Here is a 22,372-nt window from a genome sequence, read left to right as displayed (position 1 = left end):
GAATTCAACTGGGAAGGCATCTGGTCCTGGCCTTTTGTTTGTTTAATTCATTACTGGTCATCAGTCCATTCAGATTTTCTTTTTCCTCCTGATTCAGTTTTGGAAGATTACATGTTTCTAGGAATTTATCCATATCTTTTAGTTTGGCCAATTTGTTGGCATATAATTTTCCATAGTAGTATTTTAATAATCCTTTGTTTTTCTGTAGTCTTAGTTGTTACTTCTTTGATTTCTGATTTTATTTATTTAAGTTCTTTTTTCCTTGATGAATCTGACTAAAGTTTTATCAATTTAATTTATCTTTTCAAAAAGCAGCTCTTGGTTTTATTGATCATTTCTATTTTTAAAAAATCTCTGTCATTTATTTCTGCTGTGATTTTTATTATTTTCTTTCTCCTTTTAACTTTGAATTTTGTATGTGTTTTTTCTAGTTCCTTTAGATATAAAGTTAGATTATTTATTTGAGATTTTTCTTATTTCTTAAGGTTGACCTGTTATCTTTGTAAACTTCCCTCTCTTAGTAGTTTTTTTCTAAGTTGGTAGTTTTTTTCTTTCAGTACTTTGAATAGTTTACTCCCCTCTCTTAAGTGTTCTGAAGAGAGGTCTGCTGTAATTCTTATGCTTGTTCTTCTATTTGTAAGGTGGTTTTTTTCCTTATGGCTTCTTTCAAGAATTTCTGTGTTTGTTTTTCTGCAGTGTGAGTAGGGTATGCTTAGGTGTAGACTTTTCTCACATTTTCCTGCTTTGTATTATCTGAGCTTCCCAGGTGTGTTGTTTGGTGTATGATATTAATTTTAGAAGTTCGTTGTTATCTTCCTTTTTTTTTTATAAACTGCCAAATATTATTGTTTTTATTGATTTTATTAATATCCTCAAATTAAGGATATATTCATTATTCCAGAAGTGACGGTACCCTTTCTCCAAGCTAAAGTTGAGAACTGGATACACACCTGGATTTCTCCTTAAAAAGTTCTTCGGAATTGTGTGGTTCAGTAACATCTAAGATTTCTCACTTTCTTCTGAAAGCATCACCTCTTTCAGACTGCATGTTTTTGGCCAAAATTTTAGCAGTCCTGTGATCACTGGTTATGTTAGTGTTGTATCTTTCTCTAGAAGCTATTCAGCACAGTAGACTAGCTGAGCATGAGACAAAGCCAATCCTTTTGCAGTATGCATAAGAATAAAAGCCTTCATTAGAAATTATTTATGTTCTGCTTTCAGTGGTATGGCATAGGGCCATTGATAAAACTTACTAATATTTCAAGGAGTTCAGCAACCCCTTGGAAATGTTTCATATATAAACGTGAGGAGAGTGTCGGTAATTTGTTTTTTAATGAAATTTCCAAGAAATTTCCTATAAATTCAGTGCAGAACAGTCTTCAGGTGTTCATGTTCTCCGAGATACCTTCACTGTTGAAAAGGTCAGAAACTGGTGCAAGTGGTGGCTCAGTTGTTGAGTGTTTGCCTTTGGGTCAGGTCCTGGTCCCAGGGTCCCAGGATGGAGCCCTTCATCGGGCTCTCTGCTTGGCGGCAGGCCTGCTTCTCCCTCTCCCACTCTCTCTCTCTCTCTCTCTGACAAATAAAAAAATAAATAAAAAAAAAAAAAAAAAGAAAAAAGGTCAGAAACTATCTTACAAATTTCTGGCCCATACATCACTTTCCAGTGCTCTCCAAACCAGAACTCTCCAAATATCTTAAGAACTCTGACACCAATTGTATGTGAAGCCAAGAGGCCTCAAATTCATCCCTTTCTGGATCAAAATCAAGATTATCACTTGGAGGAGGAGTATGGAAGATGCCAGCATTTTTGATTTATCACAATATACTGATTCGACAAATTACCCCACAGTGAATTGAAGCATACTCAATTAGTTCATTCAGTGTTGTTCTTTTAGTTTTGTTGGTCTTAAATCTGAAGCCATCTGTGAAATCAAACAGTATATGCAACACATGCAACTTCTGACAGAAAAGCTCTTGTTTATTTGAATGTCATCTTTGAGCAGGTGTAAGGATTGCTCCTTTGCTTATTGCCCCTGCTGTGGAACCCTCAGGAGCCCTGGGAGCATTTCTGCCAGTGTACTGTGCATATTGATTCCCGGGTAAAGCTGACCACTTTCTTTAAGGCCCAGATGGTGGTGCTGGCTACTTCCACTCATAATTACCAGGACACCTCCAAGGCCCTGGTTCTTAGGAGAGCTGCTTCCACAGAATGGGCCATGGCAGAGAGAAGAGGTGGGGATAGGTGTAGAAAGCTCACACCCTTTTGCCCAGTCCCTTCCCCCTTTTCCTGCCACAGTTCCTTCCTCCTGGTCACCAGGGACCTATTGTTCAACCCCTCAGGGCCATATCAGTGCTGGAAGTTTCTCTTCATTGCCCCACATGGAGCTCCAGGAGATGGGGGAGGAGAGGGTTGAAAAAGTTGTTGATTCTGGGCATAAGGGTCTGGCGGAAGGGAGCCCGAAGTTTAGAAAACTGAGGCAAGGCCTCAGGGCTGTGCATGCCAAGCATGCCACTTGTCCCTTCAGTTTAGGTCACCAGCCAACTGGTCAACATCTCAGTGGCTGCTGCCAGTGTATCCTACCATGCCTGGAACCTCCTTCTGAGGTGCTGCCATTGAGGATCCCCTCTGAGATACCACCTTTGCTGTGGTGCCTACTTTCAGCATCGACCCATCATTTCCTGGGGCAGTGACCTGCCACCCGAACCTCCTTTATTTCATTATATATAACTTTATTTAGTTAGTATTTATTTCTTTCACTTCCTTTTGATTTTAGAGTTTCCGTCTGTCTGCTTACCTTACCCATCTGCTCTTGTTGTCTTTTTTTCCCTATTACCGCCCTTAACATATTAATCATAATTATTTTAAATCCCTGTCTGATTCCAAAATATGTATTATATTTGAGTCTGGGTCTGATGCTTGCTTTGTCTTTTTGTTTTTCCTTGCCTTTTAAAAGCATGATGTATAGTTTTTTGTTGAAAGTTGGACACTATGTATTAGGGAATAGGAGCTCAGATAAACAGATACTGAGTGAGAGATTTTATATTCGTCTGTCCAAGAGTTGTATTGTGTTTAATATTTGCTCTAAGTATAGGTGCCAGAGGCTTCACATTTCTTTAGAGTCCTTTTTTGTCTTCCTGGCTGCCTTTGGGTTTTTCTAAGAACTCTTCCTCAGATGGAATCTATACCACGCAAAACTTTTTTAGCAGTGATTAGCTTTTATTATACTTGAACCTCACTTGTGTGGTGGAAAGGTGTAGGAGAGCGGAAGCCTCCTATAATCTTATAATTAAATCTCAAACTCTTAGTGGGTTTGTGTTGTGGGACTGTAATCTTGATTAGTCTGAGAGAAGGGGAAGTGGGGACTGGAATCAGAGAAACCCATACCTTACTGCATATGGGATATGGCCTGGTAAAGTCTTTTCTGTGGAAATTAAGTCTTTGTTATGGTGAATGCTCTGGTTTCTCCTTACTTTAGGGTGACCTCTTTTACCTTCTCCTTGTGAGAAGCACAAGGAGATTTTTATGGGTTCTTAACTCTGAGAATCTGGTGGGGTTCCTGGAAATAAAACCATAACAATGGGTGACTCTCCTGAGACTGTGGTTCCCAGAAGTTTCCTACTGTGATGCTATTCCACGTTCAGCCTCTAGTAGTTCATCAAAAGTACCATTTAGGTGTTTGCAGTGGCTTAACTTTCTTCCACCGAAATGATATGTTCAAGTTCTAAGCCTTGGTATAGATGAATTTGGTGCTATTTGGAAATGAAATCTTTGCATATGTAACCAAGCATCTTAAGAGATAATACTGTCCTGGATTTAGGACTGACCACAAATCCAGTGAGTGGTGTTCTTACTGAAGTAAGGGGAGAGAGGGATTCCTGGGTGGCTCCTCTGCCTTCTGCTTAGGTCATGATCTGGGAGCCCTGGGATCCAGTCCCACATTGGGCTCCTTGCTCAGCAGGAAGCCTGCTTCTCCCTCTGCCTGTTCTGCCTCCAGCTCTCCGTGCTTCTGCTCTCTCTCTCTGACAAATAAATAAAATCTTTAAAAAAAAAAAAAAAAGAGTAAGGGGAGGGAGATTTGAGACATACAGAAGGGCAAGGTCATGTGCAGATGGAGGCAGAGGTTGGAATTATGCAAACTAAGGAATGCCAGAGATGTTTGGCAGCCTCCAGAAGCCAAGGCAGAATGTGAAGCAATTCTTTTCTGTGAGCCTTCAGGAGGACCCAGTCCTGCTGATACTTTGATTTTCTACTCTGGCCTTCAGAATTATAGAGTGAAAGAATATAAAGTTTTCCTGTTTTAAGTCACCTAGTTTGTGATTGTTATGACAGCCCTGGGAATGGTTCCACTTGTTTGTATTTGAGGTGATTTAGTAGTTCTTGGCTTTGATATCCTGGATATGTCTGTCTCTGTATCTTGAGTTGGCAATTTGCCTTGTATCTTCATTTTTCTGATGGGTCCAGGGAAAGTCGGTGACTTTCAGTTTAGTTTTTTTCTTGTTGTAGGGGTGGGAGTGACAGCTTCTAATTTTTTTCACATATTGGAGCTGAAACTGCAAGTCCAGTGTTTTTTGTTTGGCATTTTATACTCTTACTATGTTAGTGATTACTACATGTATTATTAGCTTTTAAAAATCTAAAGTTGATTAAAGAACAGTCTATTCCTCATTCCTCCTTTCCCCCAAATACCTTCTAGAACTTTTTGTCTCCTGCTTACTCTAGACTGTTTTAGATTTGTTGCACAGTTGCCATTTTAGCACTTTACTTACTCTCTGAGATTGGCCTCACTATTTCTTGCATTTCATGTCTTCTCTTTTGTTTCATATTTTTTATTTTACTGGGTAACATGTAAGGTCATATGTAGGAGTTAATTTCCTTTTCCTTGCCTGTGTGAAAATGTTACACCCTGTACTAGCCTGCTGATTTGGCTGAGTGTGGAATTCATTTTCCTTTAATACTTAAGTGGCCTTGCCTTTTTATTTCTCCAGTAGAATCTGGTGTCCTAGATGAGAAGTCTTTTGATGATTCTCTCTATTGTAGATGAACTATTTCTTTTCAGAGAGCTTTTAGGGAAGTATTTATCTTTGTTAAATTTCATCTAGATGTGAGTACTTACTTTTCTGTTATTATACTTTTCATAGACCTCTTTCATAGATTGTCATAGACCTCTTTGCATTTGAAGATTGTTTCATTTAGCTTTGGAGTATTTTCTTGTGTTATTGGTCAATTCTCTATTTTCTCTATCTCTTTTTTCTAGAACTTTTAATTGGATGTTGAGTTGTCTGGATTGATCATCTTTCTTTTATATTTTCTTTATGTCTTTTTGCTTTACTTTTTCTGGAAAAATTTCTTGGATTTGTCTCCACCTCTCCAAAAGAAAAAAAAAAAAAGTTAATGAGACATGTTGGAAGAGACAGATTTTTTAAAAAAGATTTTATTTATTTATTTATTTACTTGATGGGGTGGGGGGAGAGAGAGAGTATAAGCAGGGGGAGCCGCAGAGGGAGGGGAGAAGAAGGCCCCTGCTGAGCAGGGAGAGCCTGATGCAGGGCTGCATCCCAGGACCCTGGGATCATAACCCAAGGGGAAGGCAGATGCTTAACTGACTGAGCCACCTAGGCATCCTGGAAAATACAGGTTTCTCAACCCTTTTTATTTTCTCTCTCTCTCTTTTTTTTTTTATAGCATTCTGTTCTGATTTTATGAACTTTATTGTATCTCTTGAGAATACAAATTTATACATAGTTACAATTTTTATTTTGAAGTAGTAAATTGTAGAAATAAGTACAGAAGTACAATACAAAGACATTTTTCCTGACTGATAATCTTTGTCCTGAATATTTTATTTATTTATTTATGCATTCATTTGTTCATTCATTCATTTATTTTTAAAGATTTTTAAAATTTATTTGACAGAGAGAGAGAGATCACAAGTAGGCAGAGAGGCAGGTAGAGAGAGAGGGGGAAGCAGGCTCTCTGCTGAACAGAGAGCCCAATGCAGTGCTCGATCCCAGGACCCTGAGATCATGACCGAGCCAAAGGCAGAGGCTTAACCTACTGAGCCACCCAGGCGGCACCTCACTTCTGAATATTTTATTGTGTATTTTCTACAAGCCAGGTCTTCTGCTTAATCACAATCCAACCATAGAATTAAAAAAATAACATTTATTTATACATGCATGGAGTCATGATTTCTTACATTATTCAGTGAGATACATATTCTTTTACTTTCATTGTTCATTTTGATGCTCAAATTGTCCTGATTTGGGTAGTAGGAGCCTTTTTGTATCACTTCTTTCTGTCCTTTGGCATCACCTTATCTTTTTTTAACTTCCTTGCTTTGTGGCGCATTATTGTGTCCCAGGCTTATCTTTTACTTTTCCTGCCTTAGTGGTGGAATTGCCTGTCTTCCAAGGGATTCCTAGTTCTTTTTAGTAGAAAGTGGTGTTTTTAAGATCTCAGCATTAGGTTTGCTGATTGCCATTAGAGTGTTGCTAGTTTCAGGCCCTTTCAGTGGTACAGAGCTGGTATGTGTGTGTATATCGATGTATTGAAAACTGTTAGTTCATGGTGATACTTCTCATTTAGTATCACATTATTGAATCTAGCTTTTTCTCCTTTGTGTGCAGCTCCCTTCTCTGACACAGTGAAATTTGGCTTCCATTATCCTTAGTATTTTTACTAATTTGATCAATCCCCTGGATGTAGCTAGTCTTCCATCTCAGCTGTTACTCTTCACTCTCTCCTTGAGCTATTAGTCCTCATTTTAGGTTGCCTTTACCCTTCTATAACTTCATGGAAATCTGTCACCCACCCCCAACACATTTGGCCTTTGATACTCCTTAGCAAGCTAGCTCTCAGCTTGGATGCCCTCTCCACTGTGCTTGGGGTCTGATACACCATGTCAGGTTGCCCCTACATGGATGTCCTCCTCACCTTGCGTTAGAGTGCTGATATGATGTACTAGGGAAACCCCCATATGTGGATGTGCTCTGACTCTGATAGCTGGACTCCGGCCTTTACCCCCATCCCAATTTTGGATACCTCTTTTACTCTTCTTGGTCTTTAACTTCTCACATCAGGACCCCCCCACCCACCCCCTGCCTCCAACTTCTTCACCCTTTCTCCCTCTGTGCTCTTCTATACCTAAATGGCTTTAGGACTCATTTGTTTTGGAGGGTAAAAGCGGGGAGGTAGGTGTATGTTTCATCCAGGAGTAATTTTTCATTTTATTATGGTTTTTTCATGATAGTCTATTCATATTTATGAATGAATAATAAGCTGGGGACACTATGTAGGTAGGACTTAGTGTTTTATTTTACACTTATCAGGCGGGGAGCTGCACATTGATTTGGAAACCTCTAAATTCTGGAAATCAGTAGTCATTTCTGTAAGAAACCAACACTCATCCATAGGAGCTGTACTAGTTTCCACAAACTGTGTGTGTGTTGGGGTGGGGGGGAGTTTGAGGGTGGGGTAGAGATAAACCCTTTAGTTTATGGCGGTCAGAGAAAAATGCCTGTCTATTTAGCTTTATTGTCTTGGAACTATTGTGATTGATAGTGAGTGTTAGCTCTTCCATGTAGAGATAATTCCCCTATTTTCAGTTTTGCATTTCCCATAAGCCCTCCTTTTTTGAATTTCTAGCTTCTGTGGGATTCTGCAGAGCAATTTGGTATCTGTTATAGTTTCCTGAAATTCTATGGGCTTTCTATTCCTGGCTTTATTAGTTATGGATCCATTTTCATAAATTGGAAAATTTTGGTTTTGGGCTTTCTTCTCAGGTAGGGATTTTCAGCCATAAGTAGAAATTCTGTCTAAAATTTACTTAAAAGTTAAGAAAAAAAAACTGGGGCCCTTGGGTGGTGTAGTCAGTTAGGTGTCTGACTCTTGGTTTCAGCTCAGGTCCTGATCTTAGGGTTGTGAGATAGAGCCCCAAATTGGGCTCTGTGCTCAGTGTGGAGTCTGCTTCACATTCTCTCTCCCTCTCTCTCTGACCCTCCTGCTCAGGTGTGTGCTTTCTCTCTCTCTCTAAAATAAATAAATCTTAAAAAAAAAAAAGTTAAGAAAAAACTACTTCTGTAACAAGAAAACTAATAGTATTGTAACTTAGGGATTGCTTAATATAGCAGTTTGATGAATCTAGTAAAGATCTAGGTCATTTTCATCTTTCTTCTCTTCCATTGTAATCTTTTCTTGTCTTAAGGGAATGAGACAATCTCTTCATCTTTTTCTTGTCTTAAATAGTTACAGCAGTTCGAGGCATTACATTCTTACAGAGGAATATCTAAGGTCTTTAGGAAGACATCTTTTTCCTTCTGTTTGGTTTTTAAGATTGGATAAAACTTTCCCTGAAACCTTGCTCGTATTCTTATTGGTAGAATCCATCCATCACACGTGTATTTGAAAACCAGTCTGTGCATGCATGTATGTGTGCATGTGTGTTTGTGTGTGTGAATTTGTTATAAATAAATTGTGTTTAGTAAATAAATTGTCTTTAGATCATTTCCTCTTTGACCAGCAGCATTAGATATCCAGGGCCTTTTCAGAGTACACTTTTAATAAAAGCAAGATTGAATAAGATGACTTCTGCAAGTCAACAAGATGACGTGATTATACATCATTATTTGAAAAGCCCAGGTCTGGACTAGAAAAGATTTAACTCTCTCTCGGAATGAGGAAAGTCACATTTGTAAAAGTACATGATCTCAAAATACCTGAACAAAATCAGGTTTCAATAAGAAAGGAAGAGGAGGTGGGGAGTCTGTGTAGGAATGGCTGTTGGTTTGGCAATCAACAATGTCTGCCCATACTCCTTTTCCCTTTATTTTGGTTGTAACTCTGTGTGTGTGTGTGTTCTTCTTTAAAAATTATAGGAGAAAGAGAAGATGAATTGGAGGTATGGCTAGTCTGCCATCTTGAATAGGATCTGTTACTGCTTTTCTTGTATTGAGCCCTGTAAAATATTAATAGTATGCATATATGATGTCCTATAATCTAAAATTCTGTACTTAAAGGTGGTAAAATAGATCCTTACTAATCTTTACTTCAGGGTGTATTCATTTTCTCTTATGTAGTAATAATATTGCCATAAACTTAGCCGCTTAAAACAACACACATTTTATTATCTCACAGTTATTTTGATTTAGTAAGTCTGGATGTGACTAACTGGGTACTGTGCAAGGCTGCAGTGAAGGTGTTGGCTAGATCTGGGCTATCAGCTGGGGAAGGATCTTCTTCCAAGGTTATATGGTGGTTGGCATCATTTAGTTCTCTGTGGGCTGTTGGACTGATGCCCTCAGTTTTTTGCTGGCTGTCATTCATAGACCTTCATCAGTTTCTTGATAGGCCAGCTTACAGCAAAGCCGCTTACAATTCAAAGACAGCAAGAGTGAGAGTTTCCGAGCAAGATGGACATTATAATGTTATATAGTCTTATACAGTGTATCTTCTTTGTCATTGTCTGTTGAAAGTCAGTCGTGAGTCATGTCCCCTGTGAAGGAGAAGAAATTGCGCAAAGCCATGAATATCAAGAGATGGGGATCATAGGGACCACTATAGAGATTATCTGTCACTAACAATATATACATCCGACCATAAGAACAACTGATGACATGAATTATATATTGTATTGAGGCTTCTACTGAAAATTTGTACAGTGTTTTATACTAAGGCAGTCAAGAAATTTGCAAATGTAGCCAAATACTTAAAATCGTCGAAGTAAACCTTGATAATGTCTTTGTAATATTGTTGTTAAACAGGCTTCTTAGTTTTAAGTTTCTTAATATGGTTAATTTTATTTCATGAATTAAGTTTTAGACATTTATTTTTCTTTTTTTAGTTGACTATATTGTGGAGTATGACTATGATGCTGTGCATGATGATGAATTAACTATTCGAGTTGGTGAAATCATCAGAAATGTGAAAAAACTGCAAGAGGAAGGATGGCTAGAAGGAGAATTAAATGGGAGAAGAGGAATGTTTCCTGATAATTTTGTTAAGGTAAGTACTCTCACTTAAATTTCTAGCTGTTAGTTCATAGGATTTAATCATTAAGAAATACATATATTTTATACATGTATTTATATACCCAAAAAAGGTAAATTTTTTACTCCACATCTGCGTGGTGTCTTGGTAGGTAATAATACTACACTGTATGTATGTGTGTTTATATGTGTCTGTATATATCTACCTGTCTCTCTTTTTAGAAAAATAAATGGTACTTTGCATTTGGGTAGCACTCTTTTATTTACAAAGCATTTTTGCTGTGTACATTCTCATTTGAACCTACAAGTCTTGTAAGTAGGGCAGATGATAACTCCATTTTAAATATGGCGACATATAGGTGAGAGGTTACATGGTTTACCTGGTGTTGACAGCTAAGAAGATCTAGAATTTGAACTGAAATCCAGGGTAGTTGACTCAAGTCTAATTGTATATTGTTACTTTTGCAGACTCTTTACAGATATCTTAGATTCCTCTGTTAAGTTTCAGCATTGCAGTATGTATTTATCAAAGTAACAGTTTACTCATTAACCATCAAACATTCCTTTTTTAGTAAATATTCTGGTCACCTCTGCCAGAAAACAATCAAGATTCTTAAATCATTTGCAAACAAAGTTCTCAGTAGTTTAGAGAAGGAAAAATATAAAGAATACCTATATATTTCTACTTCACTTATAATTGTCTTGTTTCCTATATTAGTTTTCTTATTCCTAGCTGTATCACTGGCCTCATTAGATTATAATTATGAGTTCTTTTGGGAAGGCTAGACTGTGTCTCATTTGTTTGTTCATCTTATGTAGTAATATCCACCTGCATAATGTGGATATTTAGTGAATATTTGTTCTCTGAATAATTTGTATTTAATTATGGTTTTACCTTTAAATATGAATTCATACTGTAATACTAATAGATTTCAGAAGTGAACTAACTGCACTTTACCCAACTATATTTTATCTCTTGAAACGACTAAGAAAAACTGTAATAGGGATTTGAACTTATAGGAGAAGGTCACTTTCATTTTTTACTTCTTGTTTTATAAACCGACTTATTTCTTATAACCTGAAATGGAGTGTAATGCAGATTCCTTGGTAATTGGAGTAGAATAAATGGATTTAAAACACAGTCAAGTTCCAGCTCTGTCCTTCCCTGGTGGTATGCTATAGGTCAAGCCACATAATTTCTCTGTTTTTTTTTATTCTTAAAATGGTACATTGATAATATATAGGAAGCCATCGCATTGACCTCTCATTTCATTTCTCTCTTTTTTTAAAAGGAAAGTGCCTTTTCAGAGATAACATACTGAAATAATAGAACGTTAGATAAAAAAAAAAATAAGTTAAAAGTTAAGTATTTATATAGTTCTCTTAATTGTGTTCTCAGTAGTGAAGATGACCTATCACAGGACTCCATTTTGAAATACATGTTACTTTCCTGTTTCAGTACAACTAATATTAGACCTTGACTTTAATGAATTGCCTGAGAACAGAGGATGCCGTTTGAGAATGCTAGATAGTAGAGGGAAGCATAATCTGGGAATAAAAAGTAACTACCAGGTACCAAATTAGAATTGGAGACAGCAGTATGAACTCATGTTTAGTTTAAAATATGTACCAATATATAACGATGTATTTATAAATTTGTGTGTTAATACTTGTGTTAATACACATACATGTATTTCTCAGCTGTCCACTGAGATAGCCTAGAAACAGTGACACACTAGTAGCAATGACTATACCCGGTGTCTCGATTTTGGTTTTTAAATATTGTTCTCCAATACAAGGAAGCAAGGCTCCTTAGACAAATAACTGATTCTAGGGCTGTGCTAAGGAAAATACATGATGGACCATGGAGCATCTCATAGTACCAGAAAGTAAGGAAGTGCTCAAAAAACCCCACAGAACGATGGCTCATGTCAAAACAGCATAGGGGCTAATCTAAAAGAGATTCCAGTGTCCAGAACTGGAACAATTTAAGCAATAAAATAGCCTAGTATTTGATTATTACCCCAAGTGAAGCATAAATATGTATAAGTTCAGATAAATGGTTGATAAAGATAAATGGTTGAATTAATAAATAAATGGGGAGAAGGGAGAAATCTCACAGAATTACTTCAAATATTTGTAGATACTTCCTTACCCTTCATCTCCTCTCCCCCCCTCCCCTCAAAAGCATCCCTCAGGAATGGGCTGGACTAAAAAATAGATGGAAGAGGAAAATAGTAACATTACAGTGGAGAAAGCTGGCAAGTACTACCATAATCAAGTGATCAAAGCTAACATAAGCAGTGATATATTAGGTTGATATCCTGTATCTTCTTCATCTCTGTGGTATTTATTCTACCCCCCAAGCCCATAATCCCAGTCTAAGTGTGAGAAAAACAGTAATACAAACCCAAATCTGAGACACTCTACAAAATACCTGACCAGGGCTGAAAAAAAAATTTCAAGGTCATGAAACCCAAGGGAAGATTGAGATACTGATGTTGGTTAGAGGAACCTAAGGAGACATGATGATCAAATGCATTGTGGTATCCTGGATTGGATTCTGGAACAAAAAAATAGATATTAATGAAAAAACTGATGAGTTCTTTATAAAGTCAATGGTTTAGTTAGTAGTAGTGATGTATTAGTGTTAATTTCTTAGTTTTGACAACTGCAATATGGTTATGCAAGACATAACATTAGGGGAACAGAAGAAAGGGGATATGGGAACTCTGTGCCTTTGTAAACTCTTCTGTATACCTAAAATTATTCTAAAGTAAAATTTTTATTGAAAAAATTAACCACAGGCAATCAATAGTGATAGACAAAAAATTGGCTTTATTACTTTCAGCTGTGTATATGAAGATTTAAGGAAAAGTTAGAATTTATAATTCACTGTCCCCTTGAAAATAAGCCTTTTATGCTTAATGTACTGTTACATTAAGGTACTTAGGTTATTTTGTATACATAAGACTATGGAGTGGATTGCAGAACTAACTTGGCTTCCTCTAAACCACTCACACCCCTGTTGTTATTTCAGATAGCTGTACTGAAGAGCATTCCAGTTGAGCTGGAAGATGGATAGAAAAGTCAAATAATTTTTGCAGCTTATTGAAAAAAACCTTCATGGACACTAAATTTGTTTTCTGACAGACTGTTCATTTCATTGTTCCTTTGCAGTGCTATTTCATCTTTATATGACTTAAAAAATAGTTTCAAAGACTATATAGAGCAGGGATCCATGAACTTATGTATAGAATGTTTTCATTTTGGCGTTTTTGCTTTAGAGTGTTGCTTTCATAATAGAATATTACAGAAAAAATTGAGTTTTGTTACCTCCTTATCATTTCCCTCTCCTCCCAAACTCCATATTCTGAAATTATATGTATCCCTGTAATACATAGTTTTATACATTTTTACCTTTGCATAAACAAATAGTATTTTGTGTGATTCAGACATTGGCATAATAATCAGGTTGCAACTTTTTAAAACTTAATATGTGTTTCATTGTGATACATTACATAGTCACTTAGGCTACAACATATTTTTATGACACCGTGTAGTTAACTCATAAATGATTGGTAAATGGGAGCATCTGAGTGGCTCAGTTGGTTGAGTGTCCGACTGTTGGTTTCTCCTCTGGTTATTATCTCATGGGTTGTGGGATCCAGTCCCAGGTGAGGCTCTGCACTCAGCAAGGAGTCAGCTTGAAGAGTTTTACCTCTGCCCCTTCCCCCACTTGCACACATGCTTGTATGCATGCTCTCCCTCTCAAATAAATAAATAAATCTTTAAAAAATGGTAAATAGAGGAATGATGTCAGGACAATGGGAAAGTTGTGTTAGTTTATTTTCTAGGTAAAAGGAGCTGTGATAAAGAGTGTAGAATTATAATTTCAGTAAGAACAGGAGAGACTCTCATCTTGGCTGTTTGGGTAAACAGGAGTTCTTTTAGGTTTTAAGTGAAACCTTTTTTTTTCCCCCTTGAGATTTTGTTTATTCCAGAGGGAGGAGGAGAGAGAGAGGCAGAGACCTTGCATGTGTGAGCATGTTAGGGGAGAAGTAGAGAGGGACCAGCAGACTCAAGGCTGAGCATCGAGCTGACACGGGGCTTGATCTCAGGATCCTGAGATTATGACCCGAGCTGAAACCAAGAGTCAGATGCTTAACTAACTGAGCCACCCAGGCACCCCAAGTGAAACTCCCCCCCCCACCTTTGTTAAGGTGATCATCTGGGTATTTTCCTCAGAGTTGACAGTCATAGCGTAAGAAGTTCCATCTTTTAGCTCCTGGTGCTTACTTCCTCTTTTCTCTGCATTATCTTAATATCTGTAAACCAACCTTTCTACTTTATTGTTTTTATACATTTTTAATAGCTATAGAGGAATCCATCTGTCATCTTCTTGGGCAATCTTAAGTTTTACCCACTTATTATCCATTTTCTAAGGTTTCAGTTATTGTTACTTACTTTTATTTCCATTTTTAGTGCTCAGGTTCCAAAGTTGCATAGGTCTAAATTGGTATGTTCTGAACCCTACACTTTTTTTTCCCCTTTGCATAATGACTGGTGTTTTTAGTATTTGATTTAGTTTTCACATAATCAGTAGTATTCTGGTGTGTATGATTTTTTAAAATAATTTTTTATTTTTTTATTAACATATAATGTATTATTAGCCCCAGGGGTACAGGTCTGTGAATTGCCAAGTTTACACACTTCACAGCACTCACCATAGCACATACCTTCCCCAATGTCCATAACCCCACCACCCTCTCCCTACCTCCCTCCCCCTGGCAACCCTCAGTTTGTTTTGTGAGATTAAGAGTCTCTTACGGTTTGTCTCCCTCCCGATCCCATCTTATTTCATTTATTCTTTTCCTACCGCCCAAACCCCTCACGTTGCCTCTCAACTTCTCATATCAGGGAGATCATATGATAATTGTCTTTCTCCAGTTGACTTATTTCGCTAAGCATAATACCCTCTAGTTCCATGCATGTCCTCGCAAGTGGCAAGATTTCATTTCTTTTGATGGCTGCATAGTATTCCATTGTATATATATACCGCATCTTCTTTATCCATTCATCAGTTGATGGACATCTAGGTTCTTTACATAGTTTGGCTATTGTGGACATTGTTTCTATAAACATTCGGGTGCACTTGCCCCTTCAGATCACTATGTTTGTATCGTTAAGGTAAATACCCAGTAGTGCAATTGTTGGGTCATAGGGTAGCTCTATTTTCAACTTTTGAGGAACCTCCATGCTGTTTTCCAGAGTGGTTGCACCAGCTTACATTCCCAACAACATTGTAGGAGGATTCCCCTTTCTCCGCATCTTTGCCAGCATCTGTCATTTCCTGACTTGTTAATTTTAGCCATTCTGAGTGGTGTGAGGTGATATCTCATTGTGGTTTTGATTTGTATTTCCCTGATGCCGAGTGATGTGGAGCACTTTTTCATGTGTTTGTTGGCCATCTGGCTGTCTTCTTTGCAGAAATGTCTGTTCATGTCCTCTGCCCATTTCTTGATTGGATTATTTGTTCTTTGGGTGTTGAGTTTGATAAGTTCTTTATAGATTTTAGGTACTAGCCCTTTATCTGATATGTCGTTTGCAAATATCTCCTCCCATTTTCTCAGTTGTCTTTTGGTTTTGTTAACTGTTTCCTTTGCTGTGCAAAAGCTTTTGATCTTGATGAAGTCCCAAGAGTTCATTTTTGCCCTAGCTTCCCTTGCCTTTGGCGATGTTTCTAGAAAGAAGTTGCTGTGGCTGAGGACGAAGAGGTAGCTGCCTGTGTTCTCCTAAAGGTTTTGATGGATTCCTTTGTCACATTGAGATCCTTCATCCATTTTGAGTCTATTTTTGTGTGTGGTATAAGGAAATGGCCGAGTTTCATTTTTCTGCATGTGGCTGTCCAATTTTCCCAACACCATGTGTTGAAGAGACTGTCTTTTTTCCATTAGACATTCTTTCCTGCTTTGTCGAAGATTAGTTGACCCATAGAGTTGAGGGTCTATTTCTGGGCTCTCTGTTCTGTTCCATCGATCTATGTGTCTGTTTTTTGCCAGTATCATACTGTCTTGATAATGACAGCTTTGTAATAGAGCTTGAAGTCTGGAATTGTGATGCCACCGACTATGGCTTTCTTTTTTAACATTGCTTTGGCTATTCAGGGTCTTTTCTGGTTCTGTATAAATTATAGGATTATTTGTTCCATTTCTTTGAAAAAAATGGATGGGATTTTGATAGGGATTGCATTAAATGTGTAGATTGCTTTAGGTAGCATAGACATTTTCACAATATTTGTTCTTCCAATCCATGAGCATGGAACATTTTTCCATTTCTTTGTGTCTTCCTCAATTTCTTTCATGAGTATTTTATAGTTTTCTGAGTATAGATTCTTTGCCTCTTTGGTTAGGTTTATTCCCAGGGATCTTATGGTTTTGGGTGCAGTTGTAAATGGGATCAACTCCTTAATTTCTCTTTCTTCTGTTTTGTTGTTGGTGTAAAGAAATGCAGTTGATTTCTATGCATTGATTTTATATCCTGACACTTTACTGAATTCCTGTACAAGTTCTAGCAGTTTTGGAGTGGAGTCTTTTGGGTTTTCCACATAATGTATCATATCATCTGCAAAGAGGGAGAGTTTGCAAATCTTCTTTGCAGATTCGGATATCTTTAATTTCTTTTTATTGTCTGATTGCTGAGTCTAGGACTTCTAGTACTATGTTGTAAACAGTGGTGATAATGGACATCCCTGCCGTGTTCCTGACCTTAGTGGAGAAGCTCTCAGTTTTTCCCCCATTGAGAATGATATTCGCGGTGGGTTTTTCATAGATGGCTTTGATGATATTGAGGTATGTACCCACTATCCCTACACTTTGAAGAGTTTTGATCAGGAAAGGATGCTGTACTTTGTCAAATGCTTTTTCAGCATCTATTGAGAGTATCATATGGTTCTTGTTCTTTCTCTTATTAATGTGTTATATCACATTGATTGATTTGCGGTTGTTGAACCAATCTTGCATCCTTGGAATAAATCCCACTTGGTCGTGTTGAATAATCCTTTTAATTTACTGTTGGATCCTGTTGGCTAGTATTTTGGTGAGAATTTTCGCATCTATGTTCATCAAGGATACTTGTCTGTAATTCTCTTTTGATGGGATCCTTGTCTGGTATTGGAATCAAGGTGATGCTGGCCTCATAAAATGAGTTTGGAAGTTTTCCTTCCATTTCTATTTTTTGGAACAGTTTCAGGAGAATGGGATTTAATTCTTCTTTAAATGTTTGGTAGAATTCCCCTGGGAAGCCGTCTGGCCCTGGACTCTTGTTTTTGGGAGATTTTTGATGACTGCTTCAATCTCCTTACTGGTTTTGGGTCTGTTCAGGTTTTCTGTTTCCTCCTGGTTCAGTTGTGGTAGTTTATATGTCTCTAGGAATGCATCCATTTCTTCCAGATTGTCAAATTTGCTGACATATAGTTGCTCATAATATGTTCTTATAATGGTTTTTATTTCTTTGGTGTTGGTTGTGATCTCTCCTCTTTCATTCATGATTTTATTTATTTGGGTGCTTTCTCTCTTTTTTTGATCAGCCTGGCTAGGGGTTTATCAATCTTATTAATTCTTTCAAAGAATGACTTCCTAGTTTCGTTGATTTGTTCTATTGTTTTTTTGGCTTCTATTTCATTGATTTCTGCTCTGATCATACGATTTCTCTTCTCCTCCTGGGTTTAGGCTTTCTTTGTTGTTCTTTCTCCAGCTCCTTTGGGTGTAGGGTTAGGTTGTGTACTTGAGACCTTTCCTGTTTCTTGAGAAAGGCTTGTATTGCTATATATTTTCCTCTCAGGACTGCCTTTGTTCTGTCGTACAGATTTTGAACTGTTGTGTTTTCATTATCATTTTTTTTCCATGAATTTTTTCAATTCTTCTTTAATTTCCTGGTTGACCCATTCATTCTTTAAAAGGATGCTCTTTAGTCTCCATGTATTTGGGTTCTTTCCAAATTTCCTCTTGTGATTGAGTTCTAGCTTCAGAGCATTGTGGCCTGAAAATACGCAGGGAATGATCCCAGTCTTTTGATACCGGTTGAGACCTGATTTGTGACCCAGGATGTGATCTATTCTGGATAATGTTCCATGTGCACTAGGAAGAATGTGTATCTGTTGCTTTGGGATGGAATGTTCTGAATATATCTGTGATTTCCATCTGGTCCAGTGCATCATTTAAGGCCTTTATTTCCTTGTTGATCTTTTGCTTGGAGGATGATCTGTCCATTTCAGTGAGGGAGTGTTAAAGTCCCCTACTTTTATTGTATTATTGTTGATGTGTTTCTTTGATTTTGTTATTAATTGGTTTATGTCATTGGCTGCTCCCATGTTAGGGGCATAGATATTTAAAATTGTTAGAACCTCTTGTTGGTTAGGCCCTTTAAGTATGATATAGTGTCCTTCCTCATCTCTTACTAGAGTCTTTGGCTTAAAATCTAATTGATCTGATATAAGGTTTGCCACCCCGGTTTTCTTCTGATGTCCATTTGCATGGTAAATTGTTTTCCATGCCCTCACTTTAAATCTGGAGCTGTCTTTGGGTCTAAAGTCAGTTTCTTGTAGACAGCATATTGATGGGTTTTGTTTTTTTATCCATTCTGATACCCTCTGTCTTTTGATTGGGGCATTTAGCCCATTTACATTCAGGGTAACTATGGAGAGACATGAATTTAGTGCCATTGTATTGCCTGTAAGGTGACTATTACTGTATATTGTCTCTGTTCCTTTCTGGTCTACTACTTTTAGGATCTCTCTTTGCTTAGAGGACTCCTTTCAATATTTCCTGTAGAGCTGGTTTGGTGTTTACAAATTCTTTTAGTTTTTGTTTGCCTGGAAGCTTTTTATCTCTCCTTCTATTTTTAACGATAGCCTAGCTGGATATAGTGTTCTTGGCTGCATGTTTTTATCATTTACTGCTCTGAATGTATCATGCCAGTTCTTTCTGGCCTGCCAGGACTCTGTGAGTCTGCTGCCAATCTAATATTTTTACCATTGCATATTACAGGCTTCTTGTCCTGGGCTGCTTTCAGGATTTTCTCTTTGTCACTACGACTTGTAAATTTTAGTATTAGATGACGGGGTGTGGACCTGTTCTTATTGTTCTTACTGTTCTTATTGATTTTTGCACCTCCTGGATTTTGATGCATGTTCCCTTTGCCATATTAGGGAAATTCTCTACAATAATTCTCTCGAATACACCTTCTGCTCCCCTCTCTCTTTCTTCTTCTTCTGGAATCGCAATTATTCTAAAATAGTTTCGTCTTATGGTATCACTTATATCTCAAATTCTCCCCTCATGGTTCAGTAGTTGTTTGCCTCTCTTTTGTTCAGCTTCTTTATTCTCTGTCATTTGGTCTTCCATATCACTAATTCTCTCTTCTGCCACATTTATCCTAGCAGTAAGAGCCTCCGTTTTTGATTGCGCCTAATTAATAGCTTTTTTGATTTCAGCATGGTTAGATTTTAGTTCTTTTATTTCTCCAGAAAGGGCTTTTATTTCTCCAGACAGGGTTTCTCTAATATCTTCCATGCCTTTTTCGAGCCTAGCTAACACCTTGAGAATCGTCATTCTGAACTCTAGATCTGACATATTACCAATGTCCGTATTGATTAGGTCCCTAGCCTTTGGTACTGCCTCTTGTTCTTTTTTTGTGGTGCGTTTTTCCACCTTGTCATTTTATCCAGATAAGAATATATGAAGGAGAGGATAAAATACTAAAAGGGTGGCAAAGACCCCAGGAAAATATGCTTTAACCAAATTAGAAGAGACCCCAAATCGTGGGGGGGGGGGGGGAGAAAGGCGGTAAAAAGAAGTTCAGGGAAAAAAAAAATAAAGAAAAAATAAAGAAAAAATATAAAAAAGGAAAAATATATATATTAGACTGGCGAATAGAACAGAGTCACCCACTTAATTTTGGGAGTATTTTGGTCTCTTAGAAGATACTACCTCCTAAAATTTTAAAGAAGGAAAAACACATATATACACAAAATAAGGGTAAACACGATGAAGGGATGGAATATGATTATAAAGATGAAAATTAAAAAATTTCTGAAAAAGGGGTTGATAAGATAAGTTGGTTGAGAGAATAAAGAGAAAGAAAGTGGAGAGAATTAGCTCAGGCTGGAGACTGGAACAAAGCCCTGTGCTAGATTTAGGGTATATTCTCATCTATTAGAAAAAGTTGTATCCCAGATTTCTTTAGAAGAAAAAACCCTATGTGCATATAAGAAATAATGTTAGATACACTGAAGGATAAAATATTATTACAATAATGAACGTTCAAAAAAATTTTTTATGAAAGGTATTGTTAAGATAAACTAGTTAAAAAACTTTAGAGGAAAGAGAAAAATTAAAAAAATTTTAGCATAAGAAAAAAATAACATTAAAAAAATTAACTTTGCAAGACTAAAGAATCATGGGGAGGAAGCCATGAATTCCATGCTTTGCTTTTTCCTCCTCTGGAATTATGCCGTTCTCCTTGGTAAGTCAACTTGGTCTTCGCTGGATTTCTTGTCGATCTTCTGGAGAAGGGGCCTGTTGTAGTGATTCTCAAGTGTCTTTGCCCGAGGCGGAATTGCACCGCTTTTACCAGGGGCTGGGCTATGTAATCTGCTGGGGTTCGCTTTTGTTCCCTGAACATTTTCGGTAGAGTTCTGGAGGATGGGAGTGAAAAATGTCGGCCTCCCAGTATCTGGCCTGGAGGAGCCAAGAGCTTGGGGCCCAACTCCTCAGTGCGCCCTTGGCAAAAAGCGGTCAGTCGCTCCTGTCTCCCTGGCCTCCGGCGCACTCTGAGCTCACCCAGCCTGTGATCAAGCATTTCTATTTTTGGCACACAGCCCTGCCTGGAGTCCCCAAACCCTACAGATCCCTATATTCTTCCTGGGGGGGCCTCCCCAGATCTTGTGGGGTCCCTGGTCAAAGAGCAGTGGCCTGACTGCGCCACGGATCATAGTTTAAGGTAACCCGTGTTGAGAGCTCACTCCTTGGCTCCGTCTCTGTAGCCAGCTTCCCCGCTCTAATACCTGAGAACTCTGCAACACTCAGACATTCCGATCATTCTGTGACCCCATGGGACCTGACACTACTCTGTCCCCACGTGGGCTTCATTCCGGCTTAGCCTCTGGAGCAATGTCCCTCAGTGGAGCAGACTTTTAAAAGTTCTGATTTTGTGCTCCATTGCTCCACCACTTGCTGGGAGCCGCCTCCTCCCCCTGTGGTCTATCTTCCCATCACCTTGGATTCACTTCTCCGCAGGTCCTACCTTTCAGAAAGTGGTTGATTTTCTGTTTCTAGAATTGCTGCTCTTCTTCTCTTTGATCTCCTGTTGGATTTGTAGGTGTTTGGAGTGGTTTGATAAACTGTCTAGCTGATCTCCTGCTGCCTGATGTCATCTCAGCCTGTTACTCCTCCGCCATCTTGATTCCTCCGGTTTGTATGAGTTTCTTTTCCCCCCAGAAGGTCAGATGTTTAGGAATGTACATGTAATTTCATAGTAGAGATTGCACAGTCCTATAGTATTCCATTCTGGGTCTTTATCACATTTTATGAGGTAAAATAGGACCATTTTTTATTTTTTAGCTATTGAAAACAATGCCGAATATCCTTTTGTAGGTTATATACATAGTTGAGAATTTGCTGCATCCTAGGTTATGCATATATTCAGCTGTATTAGAGTATTAGACATTGGCTGATTTTTCAATAATTACACCAATTTATAAATTCCTACCAGTACTATAAAAGAATTTATTTCTTCCATTTCTTATAAACATTTGATACTATCAGATTTTCTTTTTTCTAATACAGATCTATAATAATATCCACATTTCTGTGTTTCATTTTTGTCATTACGAGAGAAGTTAGGCATCTTTTCACATTTATTGGCCATTTAAATTTCTTTTCCTGTGTCTTGCTTGTGTTCTTATATTTCTGTCCATTTTTATTGAGTTCTTGCTTATTCTCATTGTAGTACTTCTTATTGCGAATACTGTGAATTCTGTATTTTTACTGCTAGTCCTTTGTCTTCCTTCTGCTTATGTGTCTTTTCTCTTTAATAAGTGCTTTTTGTGGCTTGTCTAAGTATAACTTGGGAGCAGGGAGATTTTAAAGATAATCTGTTCATTAGTTTTAAGTTTTGATTTTTCAGTGTAAGTCTTTTATCTCGATTTACTTTTGGTACAGATGTGATTTAGGCAGTAATTAAATTTTTTCCACATAAAAAAATACTGAAGAGTCTACTCTTTCCTCACAGGTTTGTAATGTTTGAGAATTGAGCTAAAATTGGGAAGAAACTTGCTACTTTATCAGATCTTCCCTCATTCTCAACTTCAGTATTTTGGACTAAAGTA

At 37.6% G+C, this 22,372-nt stretch overlaps 1 protein-coding gene across 1 annotated transcript in view; it reads left to right on the top strand.

Moving 5' to 3' along the window:
- CD2AP (CD2 associated protein) overlaps positions 1 to 22,372 on the top strand; it is a 137,004-nt gene that overhangs the window by 17,476 nt on the left and 97,156 nt on the right. The window contains exon 2 of the mRNA XM_032861979.1: positions 9,840 to 10,000. Coding sequence (XP_032717870.1) covers positions 9,840 to 10,000 — 161 coding nt within the window. The remainder of the gene's footprint in view (positions 1 to 9,839; positions 10,001 to 22,372) is intronic.

This window comes from Lontra canadensis, unplaced genomic scaffold, assembly GCF_010015895.1.
Source record: "Lontra canadensis isolate GAN:19392208 unplaced genomic scaffold, GSC_riverotter_1.0 scaffold23, whole genome shotgun sequence".
NCBI lineage: Eukaryota > Metazoa > Chordata > Mammalia > Carnivora > Mustelidae > Lontra > Lontra canadensis.
This window is presented reverse-complemented; position numbering and strand designations above follow the sequence as displayed.